Genomic DNA, 24,624 nt, shown 5'->3' with positions numbered 1-24,624 from the left:
GTAGTGAGGACCCTAGGTGCGGGCAGGGGCTAGACCCAGCTTTCGGGGGTGGGGGGTCGATACCTAGGCCTGGGTTTTGGGGGTGGGGGGGTCCCCGAGGGGGCGGTAGCTGGGCGTGGCTCTCGAGGGTCCCCGGGGCAGGGCGGTGCCTGGGCCTGGCTCTCAAGGGGAGGGTGGTGCTCAGAACTGGCAGTCCCTGGGGGGGGCGGTGCCTGGACCCGGCTATCGGGCTGGGGGGCTTCCGGGGGGGGCAGTGCCCAGGCCCAGCTCTCGGGGGTCCCCAGGGGGGGCGGTGCCCAGGCCCGGCTCTCGGGGGTCCCCAGGGGGGGCGGTGCCCAGGCCCGGCTCTCGGGGTGGGGGGTCCCCGGGGGGGCTGTACCTTGGCTGTGGCATGGGCCCGGATCTCGGCGCTGCCCGCGATCTCCAGAGTGTCATAGAGCTGCTCATAGACCTAGGCGAGGAGAGCGGGGGAGGGGCTGTTAAGGCGAGAGCTGGGGGGAACCCAGGAGTCCGGCCAGGCTGGGAGCAGGGGCAGGGGCAGTGAGGGTTGATCCAGGCCATAGGAATCCCAGGTGATTCAGGGCTTGGGGGGTGGGAGATGTCTGGGGGGGGTCACAGCAGGAGACAAGGCCATGGAGGGTCATTGTCAGGGACCCCCGGGGGGTCGGGGTGGTGGTGGGGTGGAGCCCCCTGGGTGTGACCGGGGAGGGGGCTTGTCTCCCAGAGGACCAAGCAGAAGCTGAACTGCAGAACCCTAGGGGGGCGGCAGGGGGACTGGGGGTGCAGAGCAAGGGGGTCCCAGAGATGTTGGAGGTGGCCTGGAGGATTGTGGGGGTCTAGGGTACAGGGAATGTATAGGGGGTGCAGTACAGGGGGAATGTGGGGGTACAGTACAGGGTGTTGGGGTGCATGGGTGGATATGGGGTGCTTGTGGGCACAGAGGGGTTTTGGGGTCCAGGGGGAGTCTCACCTCACGGATGGCTGAGCAGAACTTGCTCTGCAGAACCCGCTGCAAAGCCTGCAGTTTGTGGGGGGGCAGTTCCCCACTTCGCTGCAAGCGCTCCAGCAGCTCCACGGCGCGCGCCACATCTGTATGGGATGGGGGGTTCACACAGGGGGCAGGGAGAACCCCCCAAAACTCACTCCCTGCCGCTGCCCCACATCCTCCCCACATCTAACTCCTGCCCTGCCCCCCCAGCCAACACCTGCCCTCCCCCATCTAACTCCTGCCCCCCAGCCATCACCTACCCTGACCCCCGTCTAACTCCTGCCCCCCAACCACCACCCAAAAAAAAAAAAAAGAAGAGAGATAACTCCTGCCCCACCACCACCTGCCTGCCCCCATTTAACTCCTGCCCCCACCACCACCCACCTGACCCCCACATCTAACTCCTGCCCTACCCCCCAGCCAACACCTGCCCCTGATCCCCACTAACTCCTGCCCAACCACCCACTCACCTGCCCCCCACATCCTAACTCCTGCCGCCCCCCAGCCACCACCTGCCCTGCCATTTACTCCTGCCCCCAAACCACACACCACCGACCCCCACATCTAACTCCTGCCCTGCCCCCCCAGCCAACATCTCTTGCCCTGACTCCCGTCTACTCCTGCCGCCCCAACCACCACCACCCTGATCCCCCCACATCTAACTCCTGCCCTGCCCCCCAAAGCAACACCGCCCTACCCCCGTCCTAACTCCTGCCCCCAACCACACACCCACATGACCCCCACATCTAAGCTCTGCACTGCCCCCCCCAGCCACCACCTGCCCCCTACATCTAATCTCCCTGCCCCCCAACTCACACCCACCTGACCCCCCAGCCCACCACCATGCCCCCTACATCTAACTCCTGCCCCCAACACCACCCACTCTGACCCCCCCAGCCATCACCTGCCCCCTACATCTAAGCCTGCACCCGCCAACCATTCACCTGTCCTGACCCGCGTCTACTCCTGCCCCACAACCACCACCCACTCCTGACCCCCCCAGCCCTCACCCCGCTCTACAGCCCACAGCGGGCTCGGCTGCCTCAGCGCTGGCAATCTTCAACGCACACGGCCCCGCCCAGCGTTTGCAGGGGGGGAAATGGGGGGCTGGGGGGGCACGGCGCGGGGGTGGAAATGTAACCCTGCGCGCAGGCGCGTGCCCGAGCTCCAGGCGGTGCACGCTACGTATGTGCACGCGCCCCAGCCGCGTGTTATCCACGCCTGAGCACGTACCCGCCGCCCCTCACCCGCGCTGCGCACCCACTGCCCCCCCCCCAACCGCACACTATTGGAGCAGGTGGGGGAGGGGCAGGAGCAAAGCCCCCCAACCCATGAATCTCCCCCAGCCCCCCCCCACGCGGGGGGGCCCCTGCAGCACCTGCATGGTCCCCCTGGCTCTGGGGTGACCCCCCCTTGGTGCTCGGGCCCCTCCCCAGCCACATCCAGGGGGAGCAGGTTCCCCAGGCCAACCCCAGGGTGGAGGATTCTTGGGGCAAGATCAACATCCAGCTGGGCTCAGACCTGCCGCCCCGGGGCACCGAGGGGGGGGGTCCAGTACAGGGGGCAGGCACGAGCCCCTGGCAGGTGAGTCTCAGGGTCAAAACCCTCAGCAGCCCCCCCCCCCCAAGCAGTGGCCTGGCTGGAAACACCACAGGCCCCGCATGTGCCTGGGGGTGCCGGGAACACAGCAGATGATGGGTCACAGACCCAGGTGAGGGGCAACCCCAGCTCAGGCTGCCTTAGAGCCTTAATGCGGGGGGGGGAGGGGGGGCAGAGCACAGAGACCAGTTCTGGTGCCCACAATTCGAGGCTGCTCCATGAGGGCTAAGTGTAGGGCCAGGAGGGGCCTGCTAAGGCCCAGGGCTGAGCCCCGGCTACCAGGGCCAGCTGCTCTGGCCATTCCTAGCCCAGCCCCCCCATAACAGCACCTCACAGCAGAACCATTAAAACCCCTTTATTGTGGTTAAAGAAAAGCAGATGCAGCCGCGCGGGGCTTTACACAGATGTGTGGCATTTCTGGGGGGTCACGCTACAGAAACTGGGGGGACAAAAACTTACCCACCTAAAAAAAAAAAAAAAGGGAAGTGGCCAGGCCGGCCTGGGGGCAGGGGAGCCCCCTCACTCCAGGGGCTGCTCCAGCAGGTACCCGTTCTCCGTCGACATGTAGCCGTCTCCGGACTGCATGGACTCCTGGTCCAGGAACATGTCCTGGCTGGTCTCCTCCAGCGGCTCGGCCAGGCCGTTGTCCTGGCCGACCCGTTCGTCCCGCTTCTCGGCCCCCCGCTCGCCGCGCTCACCCCGCTCCCGTTTGTGCTCCCGGTCTCGCTCCCGGTCCCGCCGGCGCTCCCTGTCCCTCTCCCTGTCCCTGTCCTTGTCGCGGTCCCGGTGGCTGCGCCGGCGGTCTCGCTCCCGCTCCCTGTCCCTCTCCCTGTCCCTGCCCTTGTCCTCGCCCTCCAGCTTCAGCTCCAGCCTCTCCAGGCCCAACTCGCCCAGTGCCACCTCCTCGGCCTGGGCGTCCCCCCCCTCGGGCAGCTCCTCCTTCTTGTCGCGCTCCCGGTCCCGGTCCCGCTTGCGCTCCCGGCTGCGGCTGTGCCGCTTCCGCTCCCGCTCCTTGTCCTTGTCCTTGCTGCGCTCCCGGCTCCGCTTCCGCTCCTCCTTCTCCCGGCTGCGGGTGCGGCGCCGGCGCTCCCTGGACCGGCTGCGCCGGCGTTCCCGCTCCTTGTCCCGCTCCCGGCTCCGGTCCCGCCGGTCTCGCTCCCGCTCCCGGTCCCTGCAGGGAGAGGGGCCCCGAGCGTCACACCCCTAACCCTAACCCCTGGGCCATCCGTCACCCCATCCCCTGAGGGCAGGCAGGCCCATGGCCCACCACACTCCCACAATGCACTGGGACAGGAGCACTGCAAAATGCACAGCCCATCACACTCCCACAATGCACTAGGACGGGGGCACTGCAAAACCCACAGTCCTCCACTCTCCCACAATGCACTGGGATGGGGGGCACTGCAGACACCCACAGCCCTCCATGCTCCCACAATGTACTGGGATGGGGACACTGCAAAACCCACAGCCCTCCACGCTCCCACAATGCACTAGGACGGGGGCACTGCAAACACGCACAGCCCTCCATGCTCACACAATGCATTGGGATGGGAGCACTGGAAAACCCACAGCCCTCCATGCTCCCACAATGCACTAGGACGGGGCCACTGCAGACACCCACAGCCCTCCATGCTCCCACAATGCACTGGGGTGGGGGCACTGCAAAACCCACAGCCCTCCACGCTCCCACAATGCACTGGGATGGGGGCACTGCAAAACCCACAGCCCTCCACGCTCCCACAATGCACTGGGACGGGGGCACTGCAGACACCCACAGCCCTCCATGCTCCCACAATGCACTAGGACGGGGGCACTGCAGACACTCACAGCCCTCCATGCTCCCACAATACACTGGGATGGGGCGACTGCAAAACCCACAGCCCTCCACGCTCCCACAATGCACTGGGATGGGGGCACTGCAAAACCCACAGCCCTCCATGCTCCCAAAATGCACTGGGACGGGGGGCACTGCAGACACCCACAGCCCTCCACGCTCCCACAATGCACTAGGACGGGAGCACTGCAAAACCCACAGCCCTCCACACTCCCACAATGCACTAGGACAGGGGCACTGAAGACACCCACAGCCCTCCACGCTCCCACAATGCACTGGGATGGGGGCACTGCAAAACCCACAGCCCTCCATGCTCCCAAAATGCACTGGGACGGGGGGCACTGCAGACACCCACAGCCCTCCACGCTCCCACAATGCACTAGGACGGGAGCACTGCAAAACCCACAGCCCTCCACACTCCCACAATGCACTAGGACAGGGGCACTGAAGACACCCACAGCCCTCCACGCTCCCACAATGCACTGGGATGGGGGCACTGCAAAACCCACAGCCCTCCATGCTCCCACAATGCACTGGGCCATCACTGTGCCTCCCCCAAACTCTCCTCCAGACCCCACCCCACCATATCCCTTGGCAGGGGGTCTGGCCGATATGGGGCGGGGCACGCGGGGTCCCCCGGGGCACAGTCCGCCTCCTACTCACCGCTCGTCGTATCTGGAGGTGTCGTCTCGGCCGGAGTGCCTGATGTTGACATCTGCACCACCCCTCCGGGTGCCCCCCAGGCCACCACCTATAAAGAAAGTGCAGCTCTTCGGCACCCTGCCCCCGGCAGAGATCTATGTGACCAACTCAGCCCCCCCGGCTCCCCTAGCGGAGGGGCACTATATGCCTCTAAACAGTCCGCTGGCACCTCCATATTCACCACTCCCCTGTGCTTATGCTCAGCTGTGCGCTGTCTGCCTGGCGAGGGCTCACTCTGCTGACCATCAAGCTCCGGTTGGACTGTGGGGGCTGCCGCTGGACAGGAAGGTAGGAAGTCAGCTGGGGGGTGTTACTGAACTAGGTTGTGCGGCTGGGAACCCCCACAACCAGCCGTTCAGGTGTGGCAGCGTGGAAGGCCCATGAAGGGGAATCCGCACTGCTTCAGACTGTCACAGGATCCATGGCCAATGGAGACACAAGGGAGGCTGCTTGACTCGTGTCCTAGCAAAAGCCCTTTCCAGTAAGCTGGAGGAATGTAGAACGGAGGGGAAGTGACATCACCAGTTGTCCTCACTCCCCGGGCTGGGTTAATGCAGGGGCGTCTGGAGCCGCAAGCCAGGGCCTCGGGCTAAGGGGGCCCCCGCAGGCCTGGATGTGGCCTGCTGCTTCTTTTCATCGAGCCTGGCATGCCCTGAGCCTTGGCGCCCCCCCAAAGCCTGGAGCTGCGAGCACCAGCTTGCCAATGTGCCCCTAAGGAAGGGGCGTTCAGGGAATCTGTGCGCTGCCCCTGCCCCCAGCGCCGGCTCCGCAGCTCTCATTGGCAGGGGCAGTGCCTGTGCACTGCAGCAGGGCCTCTCCGCCTAGGGGCCAGACACACCAGCCATCTCAGGGAGCAGAGCAGCGCAGAGCCAGGGATCCTGCCTTAGCCCTGGCTGGGAGCCGCCCGAGGTAAGTGCCTTCCAGCTAGAGCCTGCAACCTGCACCCCAAACCCCTGCCCCGAGTCAACTCCAACCCCCCAGGGGCCCCACAAAAATCTAACAACCCCAGGCCCACAGGAGAGTTAATCCTGCCCTGCTCACACCTCAACACCTGGAAGAACATCTGGACAACAAAGACTGAACGGGGGAGGTGGTCCCAGGCTGGAAAGGAGAATCCAGCTTGTGTATGAAGGAAATCTACCATCAGAGTGAGATGACGCTCGATTCAAATCCTGTCTAGTTTATGGAACTCGGATTGCGGTGGGAGAGGGGTGGCCCAGGGCACTGCTGCTGCTCCCAAACTGCTGCTCCGGGGCAGCGCCCAGGACCAGCTGTCTGGGGCCACACCGGCCGCAGCAGAAGCCACAGAGGTCCCAAAATCCGTGATTTCCGTCAAAGACTTGCAGCCTCACTTATGATCACTTAAAATCTCTTTCTGCAGTTAACAAATCGGTTCTGTATTTTATCTCGACCGATGGGCTTTGCTCAAAGCACAAACAGGAATCTGCTCAGGGTATAAAAGCTGGTGCACGACCTTGCCACACTGGCGGACGGGCGGGCTGGGTAATCAACTTACACAGCTCAGACTCCTGACCAGGGCAAGACCGTACAGCCCTGGGGTCCGAGGCTAGGGAGCTGCAGGGGGACTGGCTGGAAGAAGCATTCATGTCACTCAGCCGGGTGTGTCCCCACCTGCAGGTGGCTGTGTGAGTGCAGGACCTGGAGGGGTTTGCAGCTTGTCAGAGGGAGCCAGACAGAGCTCTGACGTGGGGTCGCACCACTCACGAGAAGGAAATAAAAATGTTTACCTGGAGAAACTACTTACAAAACATTTCAACTTAGCGCCTCAACTCAACGCATCAGGCTGCTAGTGTGGGCACGAGAGGCCGGGCTCCGCCCCTGTGTCCCCGGCCGGGGCACTGGCATTTGGGGGGGGTGGCGTGGCTGCCAAGCGACACCTCGCTGCCTTACCTCTCTCGGCAGCAGCGTAGGTGCACCCCCCATGGGAGGTACGGTCCCCCTGACAAACTTGCAGCTTGTCAGAGGGAGCTTGTCAGACAGAGGGCTCGGCGATACCCCTGTTCCAGGCTGTACCCTGGACAGTCCGTCACAGGCTGGGTGGGGAGCTCCCGGCAGAGGACACCGAGGGCTGTGCCGATTGTCTGCCACGGCGCTGCAGGCCTGATGTGGGGTCGCTTCCCGGCTCTGCGTTCGGGGGGGTTCATTCGTTCCTTACTCACCCAGCCTGCGGGGACGCCAACCCTTGACTGTCCGGCCTCTCTCCACGTCCACCAGCACCCTCCTGCCGTCAATTTTCTTGCCGTCTGCGTGCTTGTATGCCGCTGCAACAGATTGGGGTGTCCACAAGGGCGGGGGGGGCGTTTCTGTTAGGCACGGAGCCCACACACAAGCCCGCCCGCCCCCCACCAGACAAACAGCTCCCCCTACCTGCCCCGTGGCTCCCCAGAGCCGGCCGAGGGGCTGCCCCACCCTGCCGTGGGGTAGCTTGCCCCGAGGTCCCCCCCGCCCCCCACATGCTGCCCGGACTTCAGCAGCTGGGTCCACACCAAAGAACAGGACACCCCAACCCCGTTGAGGCCAAAGATCTGCAAGCCACGGCTGCTGGGCTGAGTGGAGCAGCCACTCGCCCCCCCCAGCCAGCCCCCCAAAGCTGCAAGGAAAGAAACGTTACCGACAAGTCAAATACCTGCATTTGCCCCCCGCCTCCTCCCCGATGCCACGCTTGCTGCGTGGGACCCAAGCAGCCCCGTGGGGGGTAAACCCCTACGAGACGAGGGTACACCGCCCAGCCCCCACCCCAGCCAGCCAGCTAACCCTGGATCCGCCATGCATCCCCCCCAAAGCAGGAGGTTTTACACCTACAGGAAGGAGGGAGAGGAATCTGTGTACGGTACACGCAAAGGTTTTACAGTCTGGCACCCGGCTGGCATTCCTCCCGCCGCCCCCCGCCAGTCACGCCCCTGCCGCCCCCCCGCCTGTCGTCACCAAAGGAACAGAGTACAGATCCCTACGTGGCGGCTACAGATGGCACCGAGGCAACAGGGGGGGAGGAGGGGGCGCTAGACGGGCACCGCTCACGAGAAGGAAATAAAAGCGTTTACCTGGAGAAACTACTTACAAAACATTTCAACTTAGCGCCTCAACTCAACGCATCAGGCTGCTAGCGTGGGCGCGAGAGGCCGGGCTCCGCCCCCGTGCCCCCGGCCGGGGCACTGGCATTTAGGGGGGGGTGGCGTGGCTGCCAAGCGACACCTCGCTGCCTTACCTGTCTCGGCAGCGGCGTAGGTGCACCCCCCATGGGAGGTACGGTCCCCCTGGCCCTGCCCACCCCCCACAGGAGCTGGGGCACTATGGCATTGAGGGGACACTTACCAGCCCCACAATGGCTCAGCTGGAGCCCCCGCCCGACCTGCCGCCTGGCTGAGGGGCCGGGGCAGGATTCTTCCTCTGCCCCCTCGTTGCCAGCTGGCTGGTCATGAGGGGACACAGCTGCCCACTCAGCCAGGACCCCGAGGGGGCAGGGCAGAGCACCCTAGCCACAGGGATGGGCCCCCCAGACCACCTCCGTCCAAGGCACTTGTGGGGAAACCCAGCCCCCCGAAAGCCCCCCATGCCAACAGAGCACACTCCCGGGGAGAGGGACATCCTGTGCTGCCCTGGCTAGAATGGGGCCTAGATGCTGCTCTTGAGAGGGCCGGGGTCCTGGTTCCGTCCCAGGGCCGTGTCTGTCTGTGGTGCTGGTCCCGGCCAGGAGAGGCCGTGGCTTACCTGAGACCAACCTTATTGTCACCTTTCTACCAAGCCACCCTAGCCAGAACCTCTCCCCCTAACTGCTGACCCCCATCAGAGAGAGACCCATCGCCCTGGGCCAGGGCTCAAAGGGACGCTCGATCCCTGGGATCAGCAAGGCTCCGTTCCCTTGAAACCACTCGTCACAGATCCCCAGCCTTCCGGTCGCTGGCCAACCGGGACCAACGTTCAGCCTGGCCCTGTGCCCTCCCCCGGGTCCAGAAGTCGGCAGCGTGGCTGCTGGGGACACAACTTCAGGGCTCACACAGGGAGATATTGTAAGTCCTACGCGTCCCCTTACACAGTCTGATGCAGAGGGACTGGAGCCGGGCTGGGTTTAGTGCCCTTGGCGACACCTCTCGAGGTCGGTGCCTCTGCCAGAGTTCAGCAGCCAGCAACCAGACCCCATCACTGCACGGGGCAGGCGGGTTCGCGAAGCCCAGCCCGGCTCAGCGCCCACGGGCGGTTCTACGGGGTGGACATGGTTGAGAAGCCGGGAGTGTGAAGTGACTAACACTGCCCTGGGCTAGTGTCGCTGTGTGCCGGCTGCCTGCATGTCAATCCCTTCCTGCCCACAGGGTGGGGGGGCCTGTCTTTGCAAGCCGCGAGGCACCGGTCCGAGGCTCAGCCGAGACTGATGCCCGAACCGAGCCCCAGGTGCGGGCCACGGAGTGGCTGGGTGCACCGGGGCAGACAGAGGAGCTAGTCTACCTCACCTCGCCAGCCTGGTGGGAAAGGCTAAAGGCAGGACTCGAATATTCCCCGCCCCGCTCGGACGCGACAAAGCTCAGAGCCCCGCATGGCACAGCCCACCCCGGCCTGGGCAGCGAGATGCCCAAAGGGAGATGGTAGCTTGAGCAGAGCGTGCCCCTGGCTGGAGAGGCGGAGCTACACTGGACGGACTGAGAGGGGATCAGGAAGTTGCCTGGGTTGTGGTTTTGTTGCGGGGATTAAGAGTCGGACAGATGCAGCCAGCGCTGCGAGCTCCCCCTCAGCAGTGCCGGCACTGATGCACGGGCGGGACCGAAACCCAGCCCTGGGACATATTCGAGTCCTGCTTCATCAGCTGCGGGGAAGCATCCTACACAGGGTGATGTCTGGCCTGGCCTGCCCTCCCCTCGCTACCTCCAGCGGGAATTCGGAGCCTGCGCCCCCCCCCGTCCGGTCCCCGCCCGGCAAGAGAACGGAAGCCGGACGAGAGAGCAAGCTTCTCCGGTCCCCATCCCCACCACGCTAGGTGCCTACTGCTGCTGTGGCCTGGCTTGTGTATAGGTGTAGGGGTGCCGTGAAATCTTACCAACATACAAACCCTTATACCAACCATACACTGAGGTGTTGTATGGGGGGAGCATTAGCATCAGCTGCAAGCCAGCAGTGGCAATAGCCATCAGAAAGGTGGCTGCAGTGACAATAAGAACACAGAATTAATACACCCCTCCTCCCAACAGCATCGTTCACAACAGTCACTAGTGCCAAGATGCACCTGCCCCCCCCACACGCTCGAGCTGAGCTGCTCCCCCAGCTTCGCCGCTTCTGGGCTCAGCCCTGGAGTAGGGGCAGCTCGTGAAGCTCAGCGGTTCGGGGGGGGGGGGGGGGATACACACAGCGCTGAGCCCGTCGGAGCACTCGCACCCTCTCACTCACACGCCACGACCAGCAGCACCCTGATTACATTAATCTGCAGTTATGGGAGGGAGGGGCACCCCGCCTGCAGGGGTCATCTCAGCATTAACCCTCTGATGGCCAGCCCCCAGCCCAGCCCCGCCTCCGTCGTTCATGTCGAGCTCCGTGGGGGTGGGGGGGGGAGGGAGCAGAGTAATGGAACCTGGGTTTGCGCCGGCCCTGCGCTCCGTTACTTACCTCCGGGAGCTCGAGGGCCGGGAGTGGGCCGGCACCCAGATGGAAAACACGCGCTTTAGGGAGAGGCAAAGAGGCCCGGGCAGAGGCAGTACTTACAGTGCATGTCCCGCTCGTGCTCATACTCTATGAAGGCGTAGCCGCGTGGCTTTCCGGAACGCTTGCTGTACACCATGTAGATCTGGTGGGGTGGGGGAGGCAGGTTAATGACCCAGACACGGCCCCTCCCGCACATACCTGTGCTGCTTAGCCCTGGCTTCAATCTGACACAAGCCACTGCCCCACAGCACCTTTCACTGTGCTGGTTAACTCGCTGCAGACCAGCAGGGGGCACTCCTGCGCCAACTGGGGTCTGACACACCAAGATGGCAGCCTCATCAGAGCCTTCCTGGCCAGGGGGATAGCCTGGTCCCAACAGGGCACCACCAGCATAGGAAGAGCCAGGAACACCCTTCACCCATGTGAAATCCTGCAAGGGGGGGGGAGGGTTAACTTCCTAACCTGAAACCTGGGTGGGACGGGGTAACATCCCAACCCAAAACCTGGGGGTCAGTTAGACCCTGAGCATATGAACAAGCCCCACCAGCCAAGCAGCAAGGGGACTGGGGACCACCTCAGAACAGCGGTTCACCCCGGCTGATGTCCCATCTCCAGCTGTAGTTGATCCTTCACAGGAAGGGAAAACCCAGCCCACATCTGGCTAGTTGTGCTGGGTGGGGTGGGGGGAATCCCCACCTGACCCCTGCGGGCGGGCTGAAGCCCCTAAGCATGAGAGTTAATTATGGTGATTGTCTCAGCACAGAGCTGCCAGCGCTTAGAAGCCCACTGAGGCTCCGCAGGCAGGGCCCAGGAAGGAAGGGACCAAACGTGGGGATTTGCAGACTTCCAGGTCAGAAGGGACCCCCTTCCCAGCATTCCTCTGGGCTGGGAGCTGGCAGGGGATGGAGACCCCCCCACTTCCCCAGGGTCAATCACCCACCCTGGGAACAGCATGGCCTTCTTTGTCCCCCGAAGCAGCCTCTTACCCGTTTGATGGGGCCATAGACCTCGAACTCTCTTCTGAGCTTGGATTCTGTCGTGTCGTAGTTCTGCAAGGGAGAGGACAGGCTGGTGAGACAGCTGCTGCTGGCGGTCAGGTGGGGGAGGAGGGGAGAAGCGGCTCCCAGGCAGCGGGACAAACTTACCACTCTAGCCACGAAGAGGGTTTTGAAGGCGTCTCCCTGGGCGTTGGGGTCGTTATGCGGGTCCCCTGGATGGGGAGAGAACAGGGCTAGGCACGTGGAAACAGCAATGGTTGATGCCCCCCCAGCCCCCGTTTACCGTCCCATATGCTGAGGCACCTGTGAGGGGATGTTCCCAGCAGATGGGAGTTAGATCAACCCCCTGCCCTCCACGGTGATGGGACACCCCCCCCACTCACACATCTTCAGCTCATTCTCCACCTCCTGCTGCCTCCGCTCAATCTTCTCTCGTCTCTGCGGGAAGGAAAGGGAAGGAGTGACAGGCTCTGGCCTCCTGGCAGTGACTCTCCAGAGAGGGACCCCAGGACAGGATTCGAGGCGGGGATCTCAGTCACTAGCGTCCCCGAGGTTCTCAAAGTGCCGCTGCACTCACTGCTTCGTCCTCACTGCCTTCCATAGGGCTGCGACCCCCAACTCAGACAGGGACGCCCAGGCACTCCTCCCAAAACTCACATAGGGAGTTAGTGACAGAATTACCAGCGAGAGAACCCAGGAGTCCTGGCAGCCAAATCCTCCCCCGCTCCCTCCCAGATCTGGGGAGAGAACCCAGGCGTCCTGGCTCCCAGCCCCACAATTCAATCACCAGACTATATGGGAGAAGGGAGAACAGAAGAGACTCTGGCAGCAGAGCATCTCCTCAGCTCGCTCCTTCCCCACACAGTCCAGAGCTGGTTATTGGAGGAGGGGCCCCCCCCCCGCATGCAGACAACACCCCCCACCGCGGGTGCCCATGTCCCTAGAAAGATGGGCTGACCCTCATGCTTGCTGAGAGCCGTACCTTCCGCTCCATGCGCTCTTCGCGGGTCTCGGCGCGGGTGGGTGGAGGGGCATCGCGTGGGTCCTGGGCAGAGGAGAGAAGCACGTTAGCAGGGCATCAAGCAGGTGGGTGGCACAGAAATGGTGGTGGGGGAGCCTGGCGGCTCTGGAGCAGAGAAAAGAGATGATGAGGCAACCGGCTCTCCCTGCCTCCAGCCCCCTGCCAGCGCCGCCCTGCCGGGGAGGCCACCTCACCTCGAACTCCCGGATGTACGGCGCGATGCCGCAGTAGGGCTGGTTGTGGTGTTTCTCATGAGGCAGCTTCTCCAGAGGGGGCAAGTACGGAATGGGGTCTCGGGGGGCGAAAAGAGCCAGCAGATTGGGGGGCAGGAACTGCGTCATCTTGGGAAATCTGCTGGGGGGAGAAGATGTCAGATCGCTGGATCCCACAAGAAGTGCATCCCCCCCAAGTGTGTGGGGTCACAGCCCCCCCAAACTCAGCCAACGTAGGGGCCAGCTAAGCCCCTTCCTGCTCCTTTTGTGGGGCCTGGCTCCCAGTGGCACCTCCCACCTCATCTCAGCCAGTTCCTGGGCAACCCGCGTGCTGTTCTGCTCCCCCCCATGGGGCTCCTCAGCCCCCCCCCATCACACTGGTGGGGTCACCCCCGGCCCATCCCATCTCTGCAGGACGGGGCGCCGGGCTCCCGGCAGCGACTCTCCAGGAAGGGACCCCAGGACAGGACTGGAGGGGGCCCTGCACCCCACACAGGGACTCTGCCTCCCCCCCCACTGCTCCCCCCTCCAAACCCGCCCGCCGGGCCCCCCCAACTCCCCACTGCCCCCCTCCACCCTCCCCGCCTGACCCCCCCCACTGCTCCCCCCTCCAACCCTCCCCGCCGTGGACCCCCTCCAACTCCCCACGCTCCCCCTCCAACTCCCCCACTGTCCCCCCTCCAACCGCCCCGCCTGGACCCCCCCAACTCCCCCTCCAACCCCCCCGCCTGGACCCCCCAACTCCCCCACTGCCCCGTCCAGCCCCCCCGCCTGGACCCCCCCCCACTGCTCCCCCAACCCGCCCACCTGGACCCCCATCCAGGTCCTCAGTTCCGGCTCCCCCAGTAACCCCCCCAGCCCCTTTCTTCCCGCTGCCCCCGCGGACCTCCCCCGCCCCCCGCTCACCTCTAGCCCGCCCCAAACCGCCACCTCCTGCCCCCCCCGGGGCTGGCTGGACCCCAGTAACCCCCCCACTGCTCCACGTGACCCCGTTCCCTCCCGGGGCCCGCGTGACCCTCCCCCCCACCGGCCGCGCCGCGCTCCGCTCCTCCCGCTGCCGCCTGGTCGGGGCCTGCTCAACCTGCCCTCTCTGCGCATAGCGGCGTCCCCCGTCACCGCGTCCGATCCCTGCGCCGCCGGGACTCGCTCGGGGACGGGGGAAGGACGCGCGAGGGTGCGCGCAGATACGAATCTCAACTCGGGAGATGATCCCTCCGCCGCCGGCAGGAAAGTAGTGCCCGAGCGCGGGGCAGGGCAGACCATAATACTCGCCGCCAGGGGCGCTCCTGGGCGCCGTGTTGGTGAAACCCGAACCAGACCTGCGCTATGGCAACCAGCCATGACCCCTGAGCTGTGCCATAGTACTGGCCATGACCCCTGACCTGTACTATGGCAACCAGGCCATGACCCCTGAGCTGTGCCATAGTAACTGGGCCATGAACCCCGAACCTGTACTATGGCAAACCAGGCCATGAACCCTGACCTGCGCCATAGCAACTGACCCATGACTCCTGACCTGTGCCATAGCAACCAGACCATGACTCTGACAACTGTGCCACAGCAACTGGTCCATGACCTTGACCTTGCCCTATAGCAACAGCCACTGACCTGACCTGTGCATAGCAACCAGGGATATGGCCCCTGAGCTGTGCCATAGCAAACTGGGCCATGACCCCTGACCTGTACTATGGGTAACCAGGCATGACCCCTGAGCTGTGCCATAGTAACTGGGCATGACCCCCGACCTGTACTTATGGCAACCAGCGCATGACGCCCTGACCTGCGCCATAGCAACTGGACCCATGAACCCCTGACCTGTGCCATAGACAACCAGACCATGACCTCTGACCTGTGCCCCCGCAACTGGTCCATGACTTGACTTGCCCTTATAGCAAGACCAAGCCATGACTGACCTGTGCCATAGCAAACCAGATATGGCCCCTGAGCTGTGCCATAGCAACTGGCCCATGAGCCCCGAGCCTGCTTCCATTAAGCAACCAGGCCATGAACTGAACCTGTGCCATAGCAACAGGCCATGGCATCCCTGACCTGAGCCATAGCAACCAGGGATATGGCCCCTGAAGCTGTGCCATACGCAACTGGGCCCATTGATCCCCGACCTGCTCCATAGCATACCAGGCCATGACCTGACCTGTGCCATAGCAACCAGGCCATGATCCCTGACCTGAGGCCATAGCAACCAGGGATATGGCCCCTGAGCTGTGCCATAGCAACTGGGCCCATGATCCCCGACCTGCTCCATAGCAACCAGGCCATGACCTGACCTGTGCCATAGCAACCAGGCCATGATCCCTGACCTGAGCCATAGCAACCAGGGATATGGCCCCTGACCCGTGCCATAGCAGCTGGGTAATGACCCTGACCCGAGCTGGGCTTGGGATACAGCCTCCTCTGCCCCTAGGGCAGGGCCCTGTACTCCCCAGGCCTGGCACCGCAGCATCACGGGGGGCCCCGTACGCCCCAGGCCTGGCATTGCAGGGTCACGGGGGGCCCCCGTATGCCCCAGGCCTGGCACTACAGGGTCGGGGGGGCCCCGTACGCCCCAGGCCTGGCACCGCAGGGTCACGGGGGGCCCCCGTATGCCCCAAACCTGGCACTGCAGGGTCAGGGGGGGCCCCCGTACCCCCCAGGCTTGGCACTGCAGGGTCACGGGGGGCCCCGTGTGCCCCATGCCTGGCACCGCAGCATCATGGGGTCCCCCTACGTCCCAGGCTTGGCACTGCAGGGTCACGGGGGGGCCCCCCGTACTCCCCAGGCTTGGCACCGCAGGGTCACGGGGGGGCCCCCGTACTCCCCAGGCTTGGCACCGCAGGGTCATGGGGCGGCCCCCGTACTCCCCAGGCTTGGCACCGCAGGGTCACGGGGGGGCCCCCGTACTCCCCAGGCCTGGCACTGCAGGGTCACGGGGGGGCCGCCGTACGCCCCAGGCCTGGCACCGCAGGGTCATGGGGGGGCCCCCATACTCCCCAGGCCTGGCACTGCAGGGTCACGGGGGGGCCCCATACGCCCCAAGCCTGGCACTGCAGGTCACGGGGGGGCCCCCGTACGCCCCAAGCCTGGCACTGCAGGGTCATGGGGGGGCCCCCGTACCCCCCAGGCCTGGCACCGCAGATGGCTCTGGAGCAGAGATGCCCACAGAGAAGCAGCAGATGGCGCTGGAAGGCTGTGTGAGGGGCACAGATACCCCTGGACAGAAACCCAACAGGACTAGGAGAAGGGAGTGTAGGGTGCTGAGGGATGTCGGGGCGTGTTAGAGCAGGACTCCTGGGTTCTCTCCTCAGGGATGGGAGGGGCATCTAGTGCTTGGAGCAGATGGGGCTCAGAGCCAGGACTCCTGGGTTCTCTCTCTAGCTCTGAGAGGGGAGTAGGGTCTAATGGTTAGAGCCTGGTGTGTTGCATACACACAGGGAAGCTGGCACAGTCTCTATAATTCAGGTAAGGGCAGAAGACATCCCACTAATTAATACATTAATTAACTCTGTTTATCACACCCCCCTCTCTCCAGGCAGGTTTACACCAGCCATTCCTGGGCACTTATGTCATACCTATTAACAGATTATTTTCTTATTACACAGTTATCTCTTGATCCCTAATGCTTTGTTACTTGGGTGTGATTACCTCTCTCCTCCTGACACTAGATTAATTAACCCTATTTTGGTTAACAAGCTTCCATTAGAATCCAGGAGCAGGAGGCCCAGAGGCAAGACACCCCAAAGGGAAGCGTTCATCCCCTTGGGCGTTCGCATCTCACTTTTATGCTTGTTAATTATTCTTTGCAATTTACAGATGGTGGGAATAGAACCCAGGAGTCCTGGCTCCCAGCCCCTCTGCTCTAACCGCTAGATCCCACTCCCCTCCCCTCCCAGAGCCAGGGATAGAACTCGGGAGTCCTGGCTTCCCAGCCTCCCCTTGCTATAACCACTAGACCCCCCTTCCCTCTCAGAGCTGGGGAGAGAACCCAGGAGTCCTGGCTCCCAGCCCCTCTGCTCTAACCACTAGATCCTACTCCCCTCCCCTCCCCGAGCCAGGGATAGAACTCGGGAGTCCTGGCTTCCCAGCCTCCCCTAGCTATAACCACTAGATATCACTCCCCTCCCCTCCCAGAGCAAGGGATAGAACCCAGGAGTCCTGGCTCCCAGCCCCCCCTCTCTAACCACTAGATGTCCCTGCCCTCTCAGAACTGGGAACAGAACCCAGGAGTCCTGGCTCCCACCCCTTGTCTCCATATCATCCCTGGGAGCTGTCTGCCCCCTGTTATTTTTAGTGGCTTCGGAGCTGAAGGGGCAGAGGGGTAGGGGCGGGCACTGGGGTTTGGCACAGGGGCGCTGGAAGTCAGAGATGTCCTGAGAACATGACACCTTCCCGGTCTGGGAACGTGTTTACAGCCAGAGATCCCGGCCCTTGGCCTCAGGGACGGACGGACAGACAGATCCAGGGCTCAGAAAGCAGGGGGGTGGGGGGGTGCAGAAGAGGGGCACAGGGAATTGTCAGAGCAGAAAAGAAAGGGTGAGAATAGAAGAGAGTGTATGTGGTGGGGGGGAGATATGATGTGAATGAATCAGGGCCTGAGCAGGAGGGGGTACGGGCTGAGTTGGGAAGAGGGAAGCGAATTGGGGCTGGAGGAGGGGGTACGGGCTGAGTGTGGGAAGGGGGAAGCGAATTGGGGCTGGAGGAGGGGGTACGGGCTGAGTGTGGGAAGGGGGAAGCGAATTGGGGCTGGAGGAGGGGGTACGGGCTGAGTGTGGGAAGGGGGAAGCGAATTGGGGCTGGAGGAGGGGGTACGGGCTGAGTGCAGGAAAGGAGAAGTGAATCAGGGCCAAGAGAGGTGGGAACACGGTGTGAGGGAGGGAACGAATCAGTGGAGAGAGAAGCAGGGGCACCTACGGTGGGGAACCCCCCCCATCCCGGCCCATGGCCACTGTTGCCGGGCCCTGACCTCCCCCGCCATGGAGAAGCCGGCGCTGCCAGTGGGGGGACCCGCCAAGGCGCCTGGCCCCTACATCCCGTGCCTGCGCCGGGACTGCTGCGAGCGGGTGGTGATCAACGTGGCGGGGCTGCGGTTCGAGACCCAGGCCAGGACCCTGCTCCGGTTCCCCAACACCCTGCTGGGTGACCCTCGACGCCGGCTCCGCTACTACGACCCGCTGCGGGGCGAGTTCTTCTTCGACCGCAGCCGGCCCTGCTTCGACTCCATCCTCTACTACTACCAGTCGGGCGGGCGGCTGCGGCGCCCCGCCAACGTCCCTCTCGACATCTTCCTGGAGGAGCTGAAGTTCTACCAGCTGGGCGAGGAGGCGCTCAGCAAGTTCCGGGAGGACGAGGGCTTCGTCAAGGAGGAGCAGCGCCCGCTGCCCGGGCCCGAGTTCCTCAAGCAGGTCTGGCTGCTCTTCGAGTACCCAGAGAGCTCGCAGGCTGCCCGCATCATTGCCATCATCTCCGTGCTGGTCATCCTCATCTCCGTTGTCATCTTCTGCCTCGAGACGCTGCCCGAGTTCCGGGACGAGCGGGACATTTCGCTGCCGGTGAGCGAGGGGGTTTGCGGGCCCGGCCCTGCGGCTCTACCGCCCTGCTGTGCGCCCGCTGCCCAGACCTGCAGCTCCACAGCCCTGCTGTGCGCCCGCTGCCCCCCTCCCCATGGCTCCACCACCCTACTGTGTGCCTGCTGCCCCCCTCCCCATGGCTCCATCGCCCTGCTGTGTTCCCACTGCCCCCTTCCCCATGGATCTATCGCCCTGCTGTGTGCCCGCTGCTGGACCTTGTGGCTTCTCCGTCCTGCTGTGTGCCTGCTGCCCCCCACGGCTTCACCGCCCTGCTGTGTGCCCGCTGCCCAGCCCTGTGGCTCCACCACCCTGCTGTGTGCCCACTGCCCCCCTCCCCACGGCTCCATCGTCCTGCTGTGTGCCCGATGCCGGGCCCTGCGGCTCCTCTGTCCTCCTGTGTGCCTGCTGCCCCCCATGGCTTCACCGCCCTGCTGTGTGCCCGCTGCCAGAACCTGTGGCTCCTCCATCCTGCTGTGTGCCCGCTGCCCCCCCTGCAGCTCCTCCATCCTGCTGTGTGCCCGATGCCGGGCCCTGTGGCTTCCTTGCTCTGCTGTGTGCCCACTGCCCCGCCCCGCAGCTCTACTGCCCTGCTGTGTGCCCGCTGCCCTCCTCCCCACGGCTCCATCGTCTTGCTGTGTGCCCACTGCCTAGCCCTGCAGCTCCACTGCCCTGCTGTGTGCCCGCTGCCCCCCTCCCCACGGCTCTATCGCCCTGCTGTGTGCCCGCTGCCCGGCCCTGCAGCTCCACCACCCTGCTGTGTGCCCGCTGCCTGGCCCTGTGTTCCCTCCACCTCACCACCAACCCCATCCCAGCTTCCCCTCTGCCTGGAGATCTTGTTCGAGTTCTGGGACAAGAGGGACATCTCACTGCCGGTGGGTGGGAGGAAAGGGGGACCCCCTAAAATTTCAGCATCCCCTGCACCCCACCCCCCTTCCCAGAGCTGGGAGAGAGCCCAGGAGTCCTGCCTGCTCGCAGGAGGCCTGGTTCATGGCAGGCTGGGTCAGGGATGGTGCTGACTGGCCTGGCTGTGTGGGTCCTGTGCGGTGCGAACCACCCAGCCCCCTCCACCCACTCCCACCCTCCAGGCTGGGTGACTTCCCCACACCTCGTCCCCAGGCTGCTGGCCGATAATTGTTGTCAATTTGCTGATGCAGCTGGGAGGAGCGGGGGATTCCCTGCGGGGAGGCGGGGATGACCTAGGCTGCATGCCACCACCACCCCCCGCTGCACCACCCACCCAGCCCCCCTGCTGCAGTGCCGCAGGCCAGGCTGCCTCCCCAGCTGGGTTTCCCCCTGACCCCTTCCTCCGTCACGTGTCCCCACCAGATCCCCCATCACCGGGCCAACAGCAGCCACGTGCACGCCCCCAGGAGCCAGCTGGACGACCCCTTCTTCATCGTGGAGACCATCTGCATCTGCTGGTTCTCCTTCGAGCTGGTGGTGCGGTTCCTGGCCAGCCCCAGTAAGCCGGCCTTCTTCAAGGACATCATGAACATGATCGACTTCGTGGCGATCATCCCCTACTTCGTGGCGCTGGGCACGGAGTTCGCCCGGCAGCGGGGGGTGGGCCAGCCGGCCATGTCGCTGGCCATCCTCCGTGTCATCCGGCTGGTCAGGGTCTTCCGCATCTTCAAGCTCTCGCGCCACTCCAAGGGGCTGCAGATCCTGGGCCAGACTCTGAAGGCCAGCATGCGGGAGCTGGGCTTGCTCATCTTCTTCCTCTTCATCGGCGTCATCCTCTTCTCCAGCGCCGTCTACTTCGCCGAGGCTGACCACACCGAGACCAACTTCACCAGCATCCCTGAGGCCTTCTGGTGGGCCGTGGTCACCATGACCACGGTGGGCTATGGGGACATGTCCCCCGTGACGGTGGGCGGGAAGATCGTGGGCTCGCTGTGTGCCATCGCTGGGGTCCTCACCATCTCCCTCCCAGTGCCCGTCATTGTCTCCAACTTCTCCTACTTCTACCACCGGGAGACGGAAGGCGAGGAGCAGGGCCAGTACATCCACGTGGCCGGCTGCCCTGGCCGCTTGCCCTCCCCGTTGGTGCCCGCCCGCTGGGAGAAGGCCTGCGGCAAGGAAGAGACATACTGTGGGGATGGGGCCCTGGCGCTGCCCAACTGCCAGCTCCTGGATGGGATGGTGGCCTCGGCCAGCAGCCAGACGGTCCTGTTGGAGCCCCAGCAACCCAACCGGGGCCTGGTGACCCAGGTGTGAACCTGCTGGCACCTCTCCCCACCCAATTTCTGACCTGCCGTCCCCACCCCTCCTCGGTGCCTCTCTTGGGCGGTGGGAGACGAGATTGGGTCCTGGTTTTGGCCACTCTGTCTCTAACCAGAGTGGGACGAGGGAGTGAGGGGTGTCTCCTGGCACGGATACTGCCCCTCCTCACCTGGCCAAAAAGCTCTGGATGCAGCGGCCTGGTACCGATGCCTCCCCCACCCCCCAGTCCTGTCTCCCGCTCCCTGACTGAGAGCAGCTGGCCGTGGGGCACTTGCTGAGCTCACCTCAGCATGTTCTCAGGTTACATCTGCTGGAGCGCGCCCTGGAACATACCCCACGCAACCGAGCCCCAAATAGCAAGCGTGGGGATAAATAAGAGAAGGCTTCTTGCCAAGGTATCTGAGTGAGCTTTGCAGGGCAATACAATCCCAGCCGTTGGAGAGGTGGAGGGCCAGGGGCAGGGGCCGGGGAGGCGACCAGAGCCCCGGGGACATTGTGACTGTGTTTCACATGCTGGACTGGGGTTGTCTCCCATTCAATGGAATCCTCCCACCCCCGTGTCCCACTTTGGGAACCATCCTTCTCATCAGCTCCACACCTCAACTAGGGACTTGCCCAGCCCACCCGGCCTCTCCCATGGTGGCAGATTCAAAGCTGGGGCTGGGACGGTTGCTTCTGCCGTGTCTCCTTCCTGCCCCCACCAGGTGCAGGGCGGATCTCACCTGGAGACGTTTGTCTGGTAAGCTGGGCTCAAAGGCATCAGCCCTTCCGCAAAACGGGCCAAGCAAAGAGAAGAAAACTTGGCTCACGGCTTCCATAAGGGTGAGCTCCCCGCTGGTGCCCCAGCTCAGCCTCAACTTAACTCAGTCAGTGGGTCACTCAGCTTGTCCCCAACCCAACGCAGTCCAGGACCCTCCAGTCCCACAACCCTATGCAACTCAATCACCTCCCAACCCAGTCCAGTCCGTTCCCAACCCAATCCAACGTAGTCCAGTCCCCCACAACCCTACGCAACTCAGTCCCCTTCCAACTCCACCCAGCCTGTTCCCAACCCAACCCAATGCAGTCCAGTCCCCCCCAACCCTACGCAACTCAATTCCCTCCCAATTCAGCCCAGTCCATTCCCAACGCAACCCAATGCAGTCCAGTCCCCCATAATCCTACGCGATTCAATCACCTCCCAACCCAGTCCAGTCCATTCCCAACCCAATCCAACGCAGTCCAGTCCCCTGCAACCCTACGCAACTCAATCCCCTTCCAACTGCACCCAGCCTGTTCCCAACCCAACCCAATGCAGTCCAGTCCCCCACAATCCTACGCAATTCAATCCCCTCCCAATTCAGCCCTGTCCATTCCCAACGCAACCCAATGCAGTGCAATCCCCCACAACCCTACGCAACTCAATCCCCTCCCAACCCAACGCAGTCCAGTCCCCCGCAACCCTAAACAACTCAATCCCCTCCCAACCCTACCCAGTCCCCTCCCAACCCTGCACAACTCAGTTCTACTCAGTCCCCCAGCCCAACTCAATCCCCTTCTGGTCCTTTTCCAACCCAATCCAAACCCCTCCTAATCAAAAGTTTTCCCCCAAACCCTGCAAAGCTGACACCTCCCGCAGAGTGCAGTTGCATCCCCCAGGAGTTCGGGGGCCACTCAGACGTCCCCAGCTTGCCGTACCCCCAGAATCACATATCTCCGGCTTGTCCTAAGCTAATGGGCAAGCTGAGGTGGGGAAAGAGAAGCTCAGGGGAGTCCTAAGTCTTAAACATCGGTGTTTGCCACACACAGAAACACCCAGCGAGCTGGAGGGCAGCACAGAGTAGGAGAAGAGGGACATGGGATGGAGAGAGAGAAAGCTCCGTCCTCCCATCCTCATTGTCCTCCTGGTTACAGGCCACCTCCCTCATTCGTTGTCTTAATTTTCGTTTCAATGGTCTTAAATGCTGGGTCGGAGAGGACAGTTACACCAGGAACAGGATGAGAGTAAATGATGTGAAGAGAAAGGCCTATTGGGATGTGTGTGCGAGGGGCGGGTGGGGCCTACAGCACAATTAGGGTGCAAACGAGCAGGAAAGAGAGTGCATTTGTGCCCGCGAGTACTTACTTCTCTAACCATTGTATGACCTTGTGGTCCCCCATGGTGTCACGGCTGGGCTGTGTGTTCCTCTGGCATATCGTCCGGGCGGGCAGCACATCTGTTGGGCCACTCCGAGGGCAACGTGGATCACACAACCCAGACCCGCAAAGCACCCAGGGCAGCCACAGGTCCCTCGAATGGTGCCCCCTTCCTGGAGGGACCCAGGGCCACCCCACCAGGGCCTCGCTCCAAGCGGCTACTCTGGAGGGACCCCAGCCAGCGCTCCCTGCCCAGCCTGAATGTCCCAGGAACCGCTGCCCCACCAGGAGCAACTGAGCTCTCAGTCCGTTCGGTTTGGGATGGTTAAAGCAGTTGTCAGCCTGGAGACTGGACTCTGGACCACAGGATGCACTGTCCCAGGCGCTGGGTCTCCACTTCCCAGGCTCTTTGCAAGGAACAGACGCTTCTTAAAAGGGGCTCCAGACGCAGGGGCCTGCAGTCTGGCCGATCTGAGTCTTCTCTGGATGTGGGGGCTTTGCACAGGAAGGTCTCCCCCCGATGCCCGCAGTGCCTGCAGGACTTCGCACGTCGGCCCCTGAGCTTTGGGATTTATTTATTTTTAATTGCAGATTATTTCTTGGAAGAGAGTTGTGGCCGAGATAAGGGCGCTGTGGTGCCATGCGCTGCCAGACCCTGACCAAAATCAGGGCCCCATTGCACTGAGCGCTGCCCAGATCCCAACCAAGATGAGGGCCCCTTCGCGCCGGGCGCTGCCAGACCTTAACCAAAATCAGGGCCCCATTGCACTGGGCGCTGACCAGACCCCAATCAAGATCAGGGCCCCGTCGTGCCAGGCGCTGCCAGACCCTGACCAAAATCAGGGCCCCATTGTGCCAAGCGCTGCCCAGTCCCAAAATAAGATCAGGGCCCCGTCGTGCCAGGCGCTGCACAGACCCTGGCCGAGATCAGAGCCCTGTTGTGCCAGGTGCTGCCCAGACCACCACCAAGAGGCAGCTACCGCCCTGAAGACTTCATGGTCTGAGCGGACTAAGGAGAAGGCTCATCCTCCCCACCTTACCAATGGGGAAACTGAGGCATTGAATGGTGCAGTGACTTCCTGACCCCATGGGGACTCATGGGGAAGGGATAGGGAGAGTGGCCGGATCCAGAGTTTGTACCTCTCCTCTGTGAGGCTCTGGATCTCACGGGGCCGGATTCTCCCCCGGCTGCCTCCAGACTTCAAGCTGCTCCCCCTTCAGGAGACTTCCTCCCGTGCGCCCCGCCCTCCCCTGGCCCTGCCTCTCCACCACTATCCTGGATCTCGGTGTGAAGAGACACTGGCCTGGCCTGATCTCCAATAAACCCGCCTGCTCTATTATTTATTGCAAAGGAGGGATAGGAGCGTCTGGTGTCTCACTGCTCTGCCCGCAGCCTGCCCCATGGCCTGAACGGAAACCAGGGGTGGGATCCAGCCCCACTCCGCAGCCTGCCTCAGCCAGGGGTAGGGGTGGAAATCAGGCGTAAGCCCATTGCACCGCTGCCGGGTGGGAACGGCCGTGAAGAGGCAATGCTCCATGTCCCCCCGCCTCCATCTCCGCAGCTGGCGTAACCCGGGAGGGACGCCCCATGCAGCCCCGGAGCTGCCCCCTGCCCCCGGCTGGGGTAAATCAGCCAAGCCACGGCGAAGGGACGGAGGGACTTCATGCCATGATTGCAGCCCGGCCTGGTGCCTGGGCAAGGAGGGGAGCGGAGGCCATCCAGGG

The 24,624-nt window shown here is 63.5% G+C and overlaps 2 protein-coding genes across 4 annotated transcripts; one reads left to right on the top strand and one right to left on the bottom strand.

Moving 5' to 3' along the window:
- Nucleotides 1-2,926: 2,926 nt before the first annotated feature.
- On the bottom strand, nucleotides 2,927-14,117 carry SNRNP70 (small nuclear ribonucleoprotein U1 subunit 70). 2 transcript variants are annotated; one of them, XM_075070741.1, is made up of 10 exons: nucleotides 14,028-14,117; nucleotides 12,983-13,139; nucleotides 12,750-12,812; nucleotides 12,151-12,205; nucleotides 11,915-11,979; nucleotides 11,756-11,818; nucleotides 10,830-10,911; nucleotides 7,304-7,405; nucleotides 5,085-5,172; nucleotides 2,927-3,758 (listed from the first exon to the last, which is right to left on the bottom strand). In XM_075070741.1, exons 1-10 carry the CDS (start codon nucleotides 14,096-14,098, stop codon nucleotides 3,107-3,109), a joined length of 1,398 nt encoding a protein of 465 aa, XP_074926842.1. In that variant the 5' UTR covers nucleotides 14,099-14,117; the 3' UTR covers nucleotides 2,927-3,106. The 2 variants fall into 2 exon arrangements, with proteins under 2 accessions (XP_074926842.1, XP_074926840.1); XM_075070739.1 differs by having other exon boundaries at nucleotides 12,983-13,142; nucleotides 14,028-14,113.
- Nucleotides 14,118-17,747: 3,630 nt separating this feature from the next.
- Nucleotides 17,748-23,993, top strand: KCNA7 (potassium voltage-gated channel subfamily A member 7). 2 transcript variants are annotated; one of them, XR_012656770.1, is made up of 3 exons: nucleotides 17,748-18,543; nucleotides 19,888-21,931; nucleotides 22,215-22,281. XR_012656770.1 is itself a non-coding variant. In XM_032806425.2 (2 exons), the coding sequence occupies exons 1-2, from the start codon at nucleotides 17,968-17,970 to the stop codon at nucleotides 20,776-20,778; spliced, it is 1,467 nt and encodes a 488-aa protein (XP_032662316.1). In that variant the 5' UTR covers nucleotides 17,748-17,967; the 3' UTR covers nucleotides 20,779-23,993. The 2 variants fall into 2 exon arrangements, 1 of the variants encoding a protein (XP_032662316.1); XM_032806425.2 differs by having other exon boundaries at nucleotides 19,888-23,993.
- The last annotated feature ends 631 nt before the right edge of the window (nucleotides 23,994-24,624 follow it).

The sequence above is a fragment of the Chelonoidis abingdonii genome, chromosome 11, assembly GCF_003597395.2.
Source record: "Chelonoidis abingdonii isolate Lonesome George chromosome 11, CheloAbing_2.0, whole genome shotgun sequence".
Lineage (NCBI taxonomy): Eukaryota > Metazoa > Chordata > Testudines > Testudinidae > Chelonoidis > Chelonoidis abingdonii.
Note: the sequence above shows the minus strand (reverse complement) of the source record. Positions and strands in the feature narration are given on the sequence as shown.

Coding starts and splice junctions, on each gene's coding strand:
- KCNA7 (XM_032806425.2), top strand. CDS start 17,968: ATGGAGAAGCCGGCGCTGCCAGTGGGGGGACCCGCCAAGGCGCCTGGC. Junction 18,544..19,887: donor AGCGGGACATTTCGCTGCCG/GTGAGCGAGGGG, acceptor TGTCCCCACCAG/ATCCCCCATCACCGGGCCAA.
- SNRNP70 (XM_075070739.1), bottom strand. CDS start 14,098: ATGCGCAGAGAGGGCAGGTTGAGCAGGCCCCGACCAGGCGGCAGCGGG. Junction 10,912..11,755: donor TCTATGGCCCCATCAAACGG/GTAAGAGGCTGC, acceptor CCACCCCACCAG/ATCTACATGGTGTACAGCAA. Junction 3,759..5,084: donor ACCTCCAGATACGACGAGCG/GTGAGTAGGAGG, acceptor CTCTCCCTGCAG/GGACCGGGAGCGGGAGCGAG.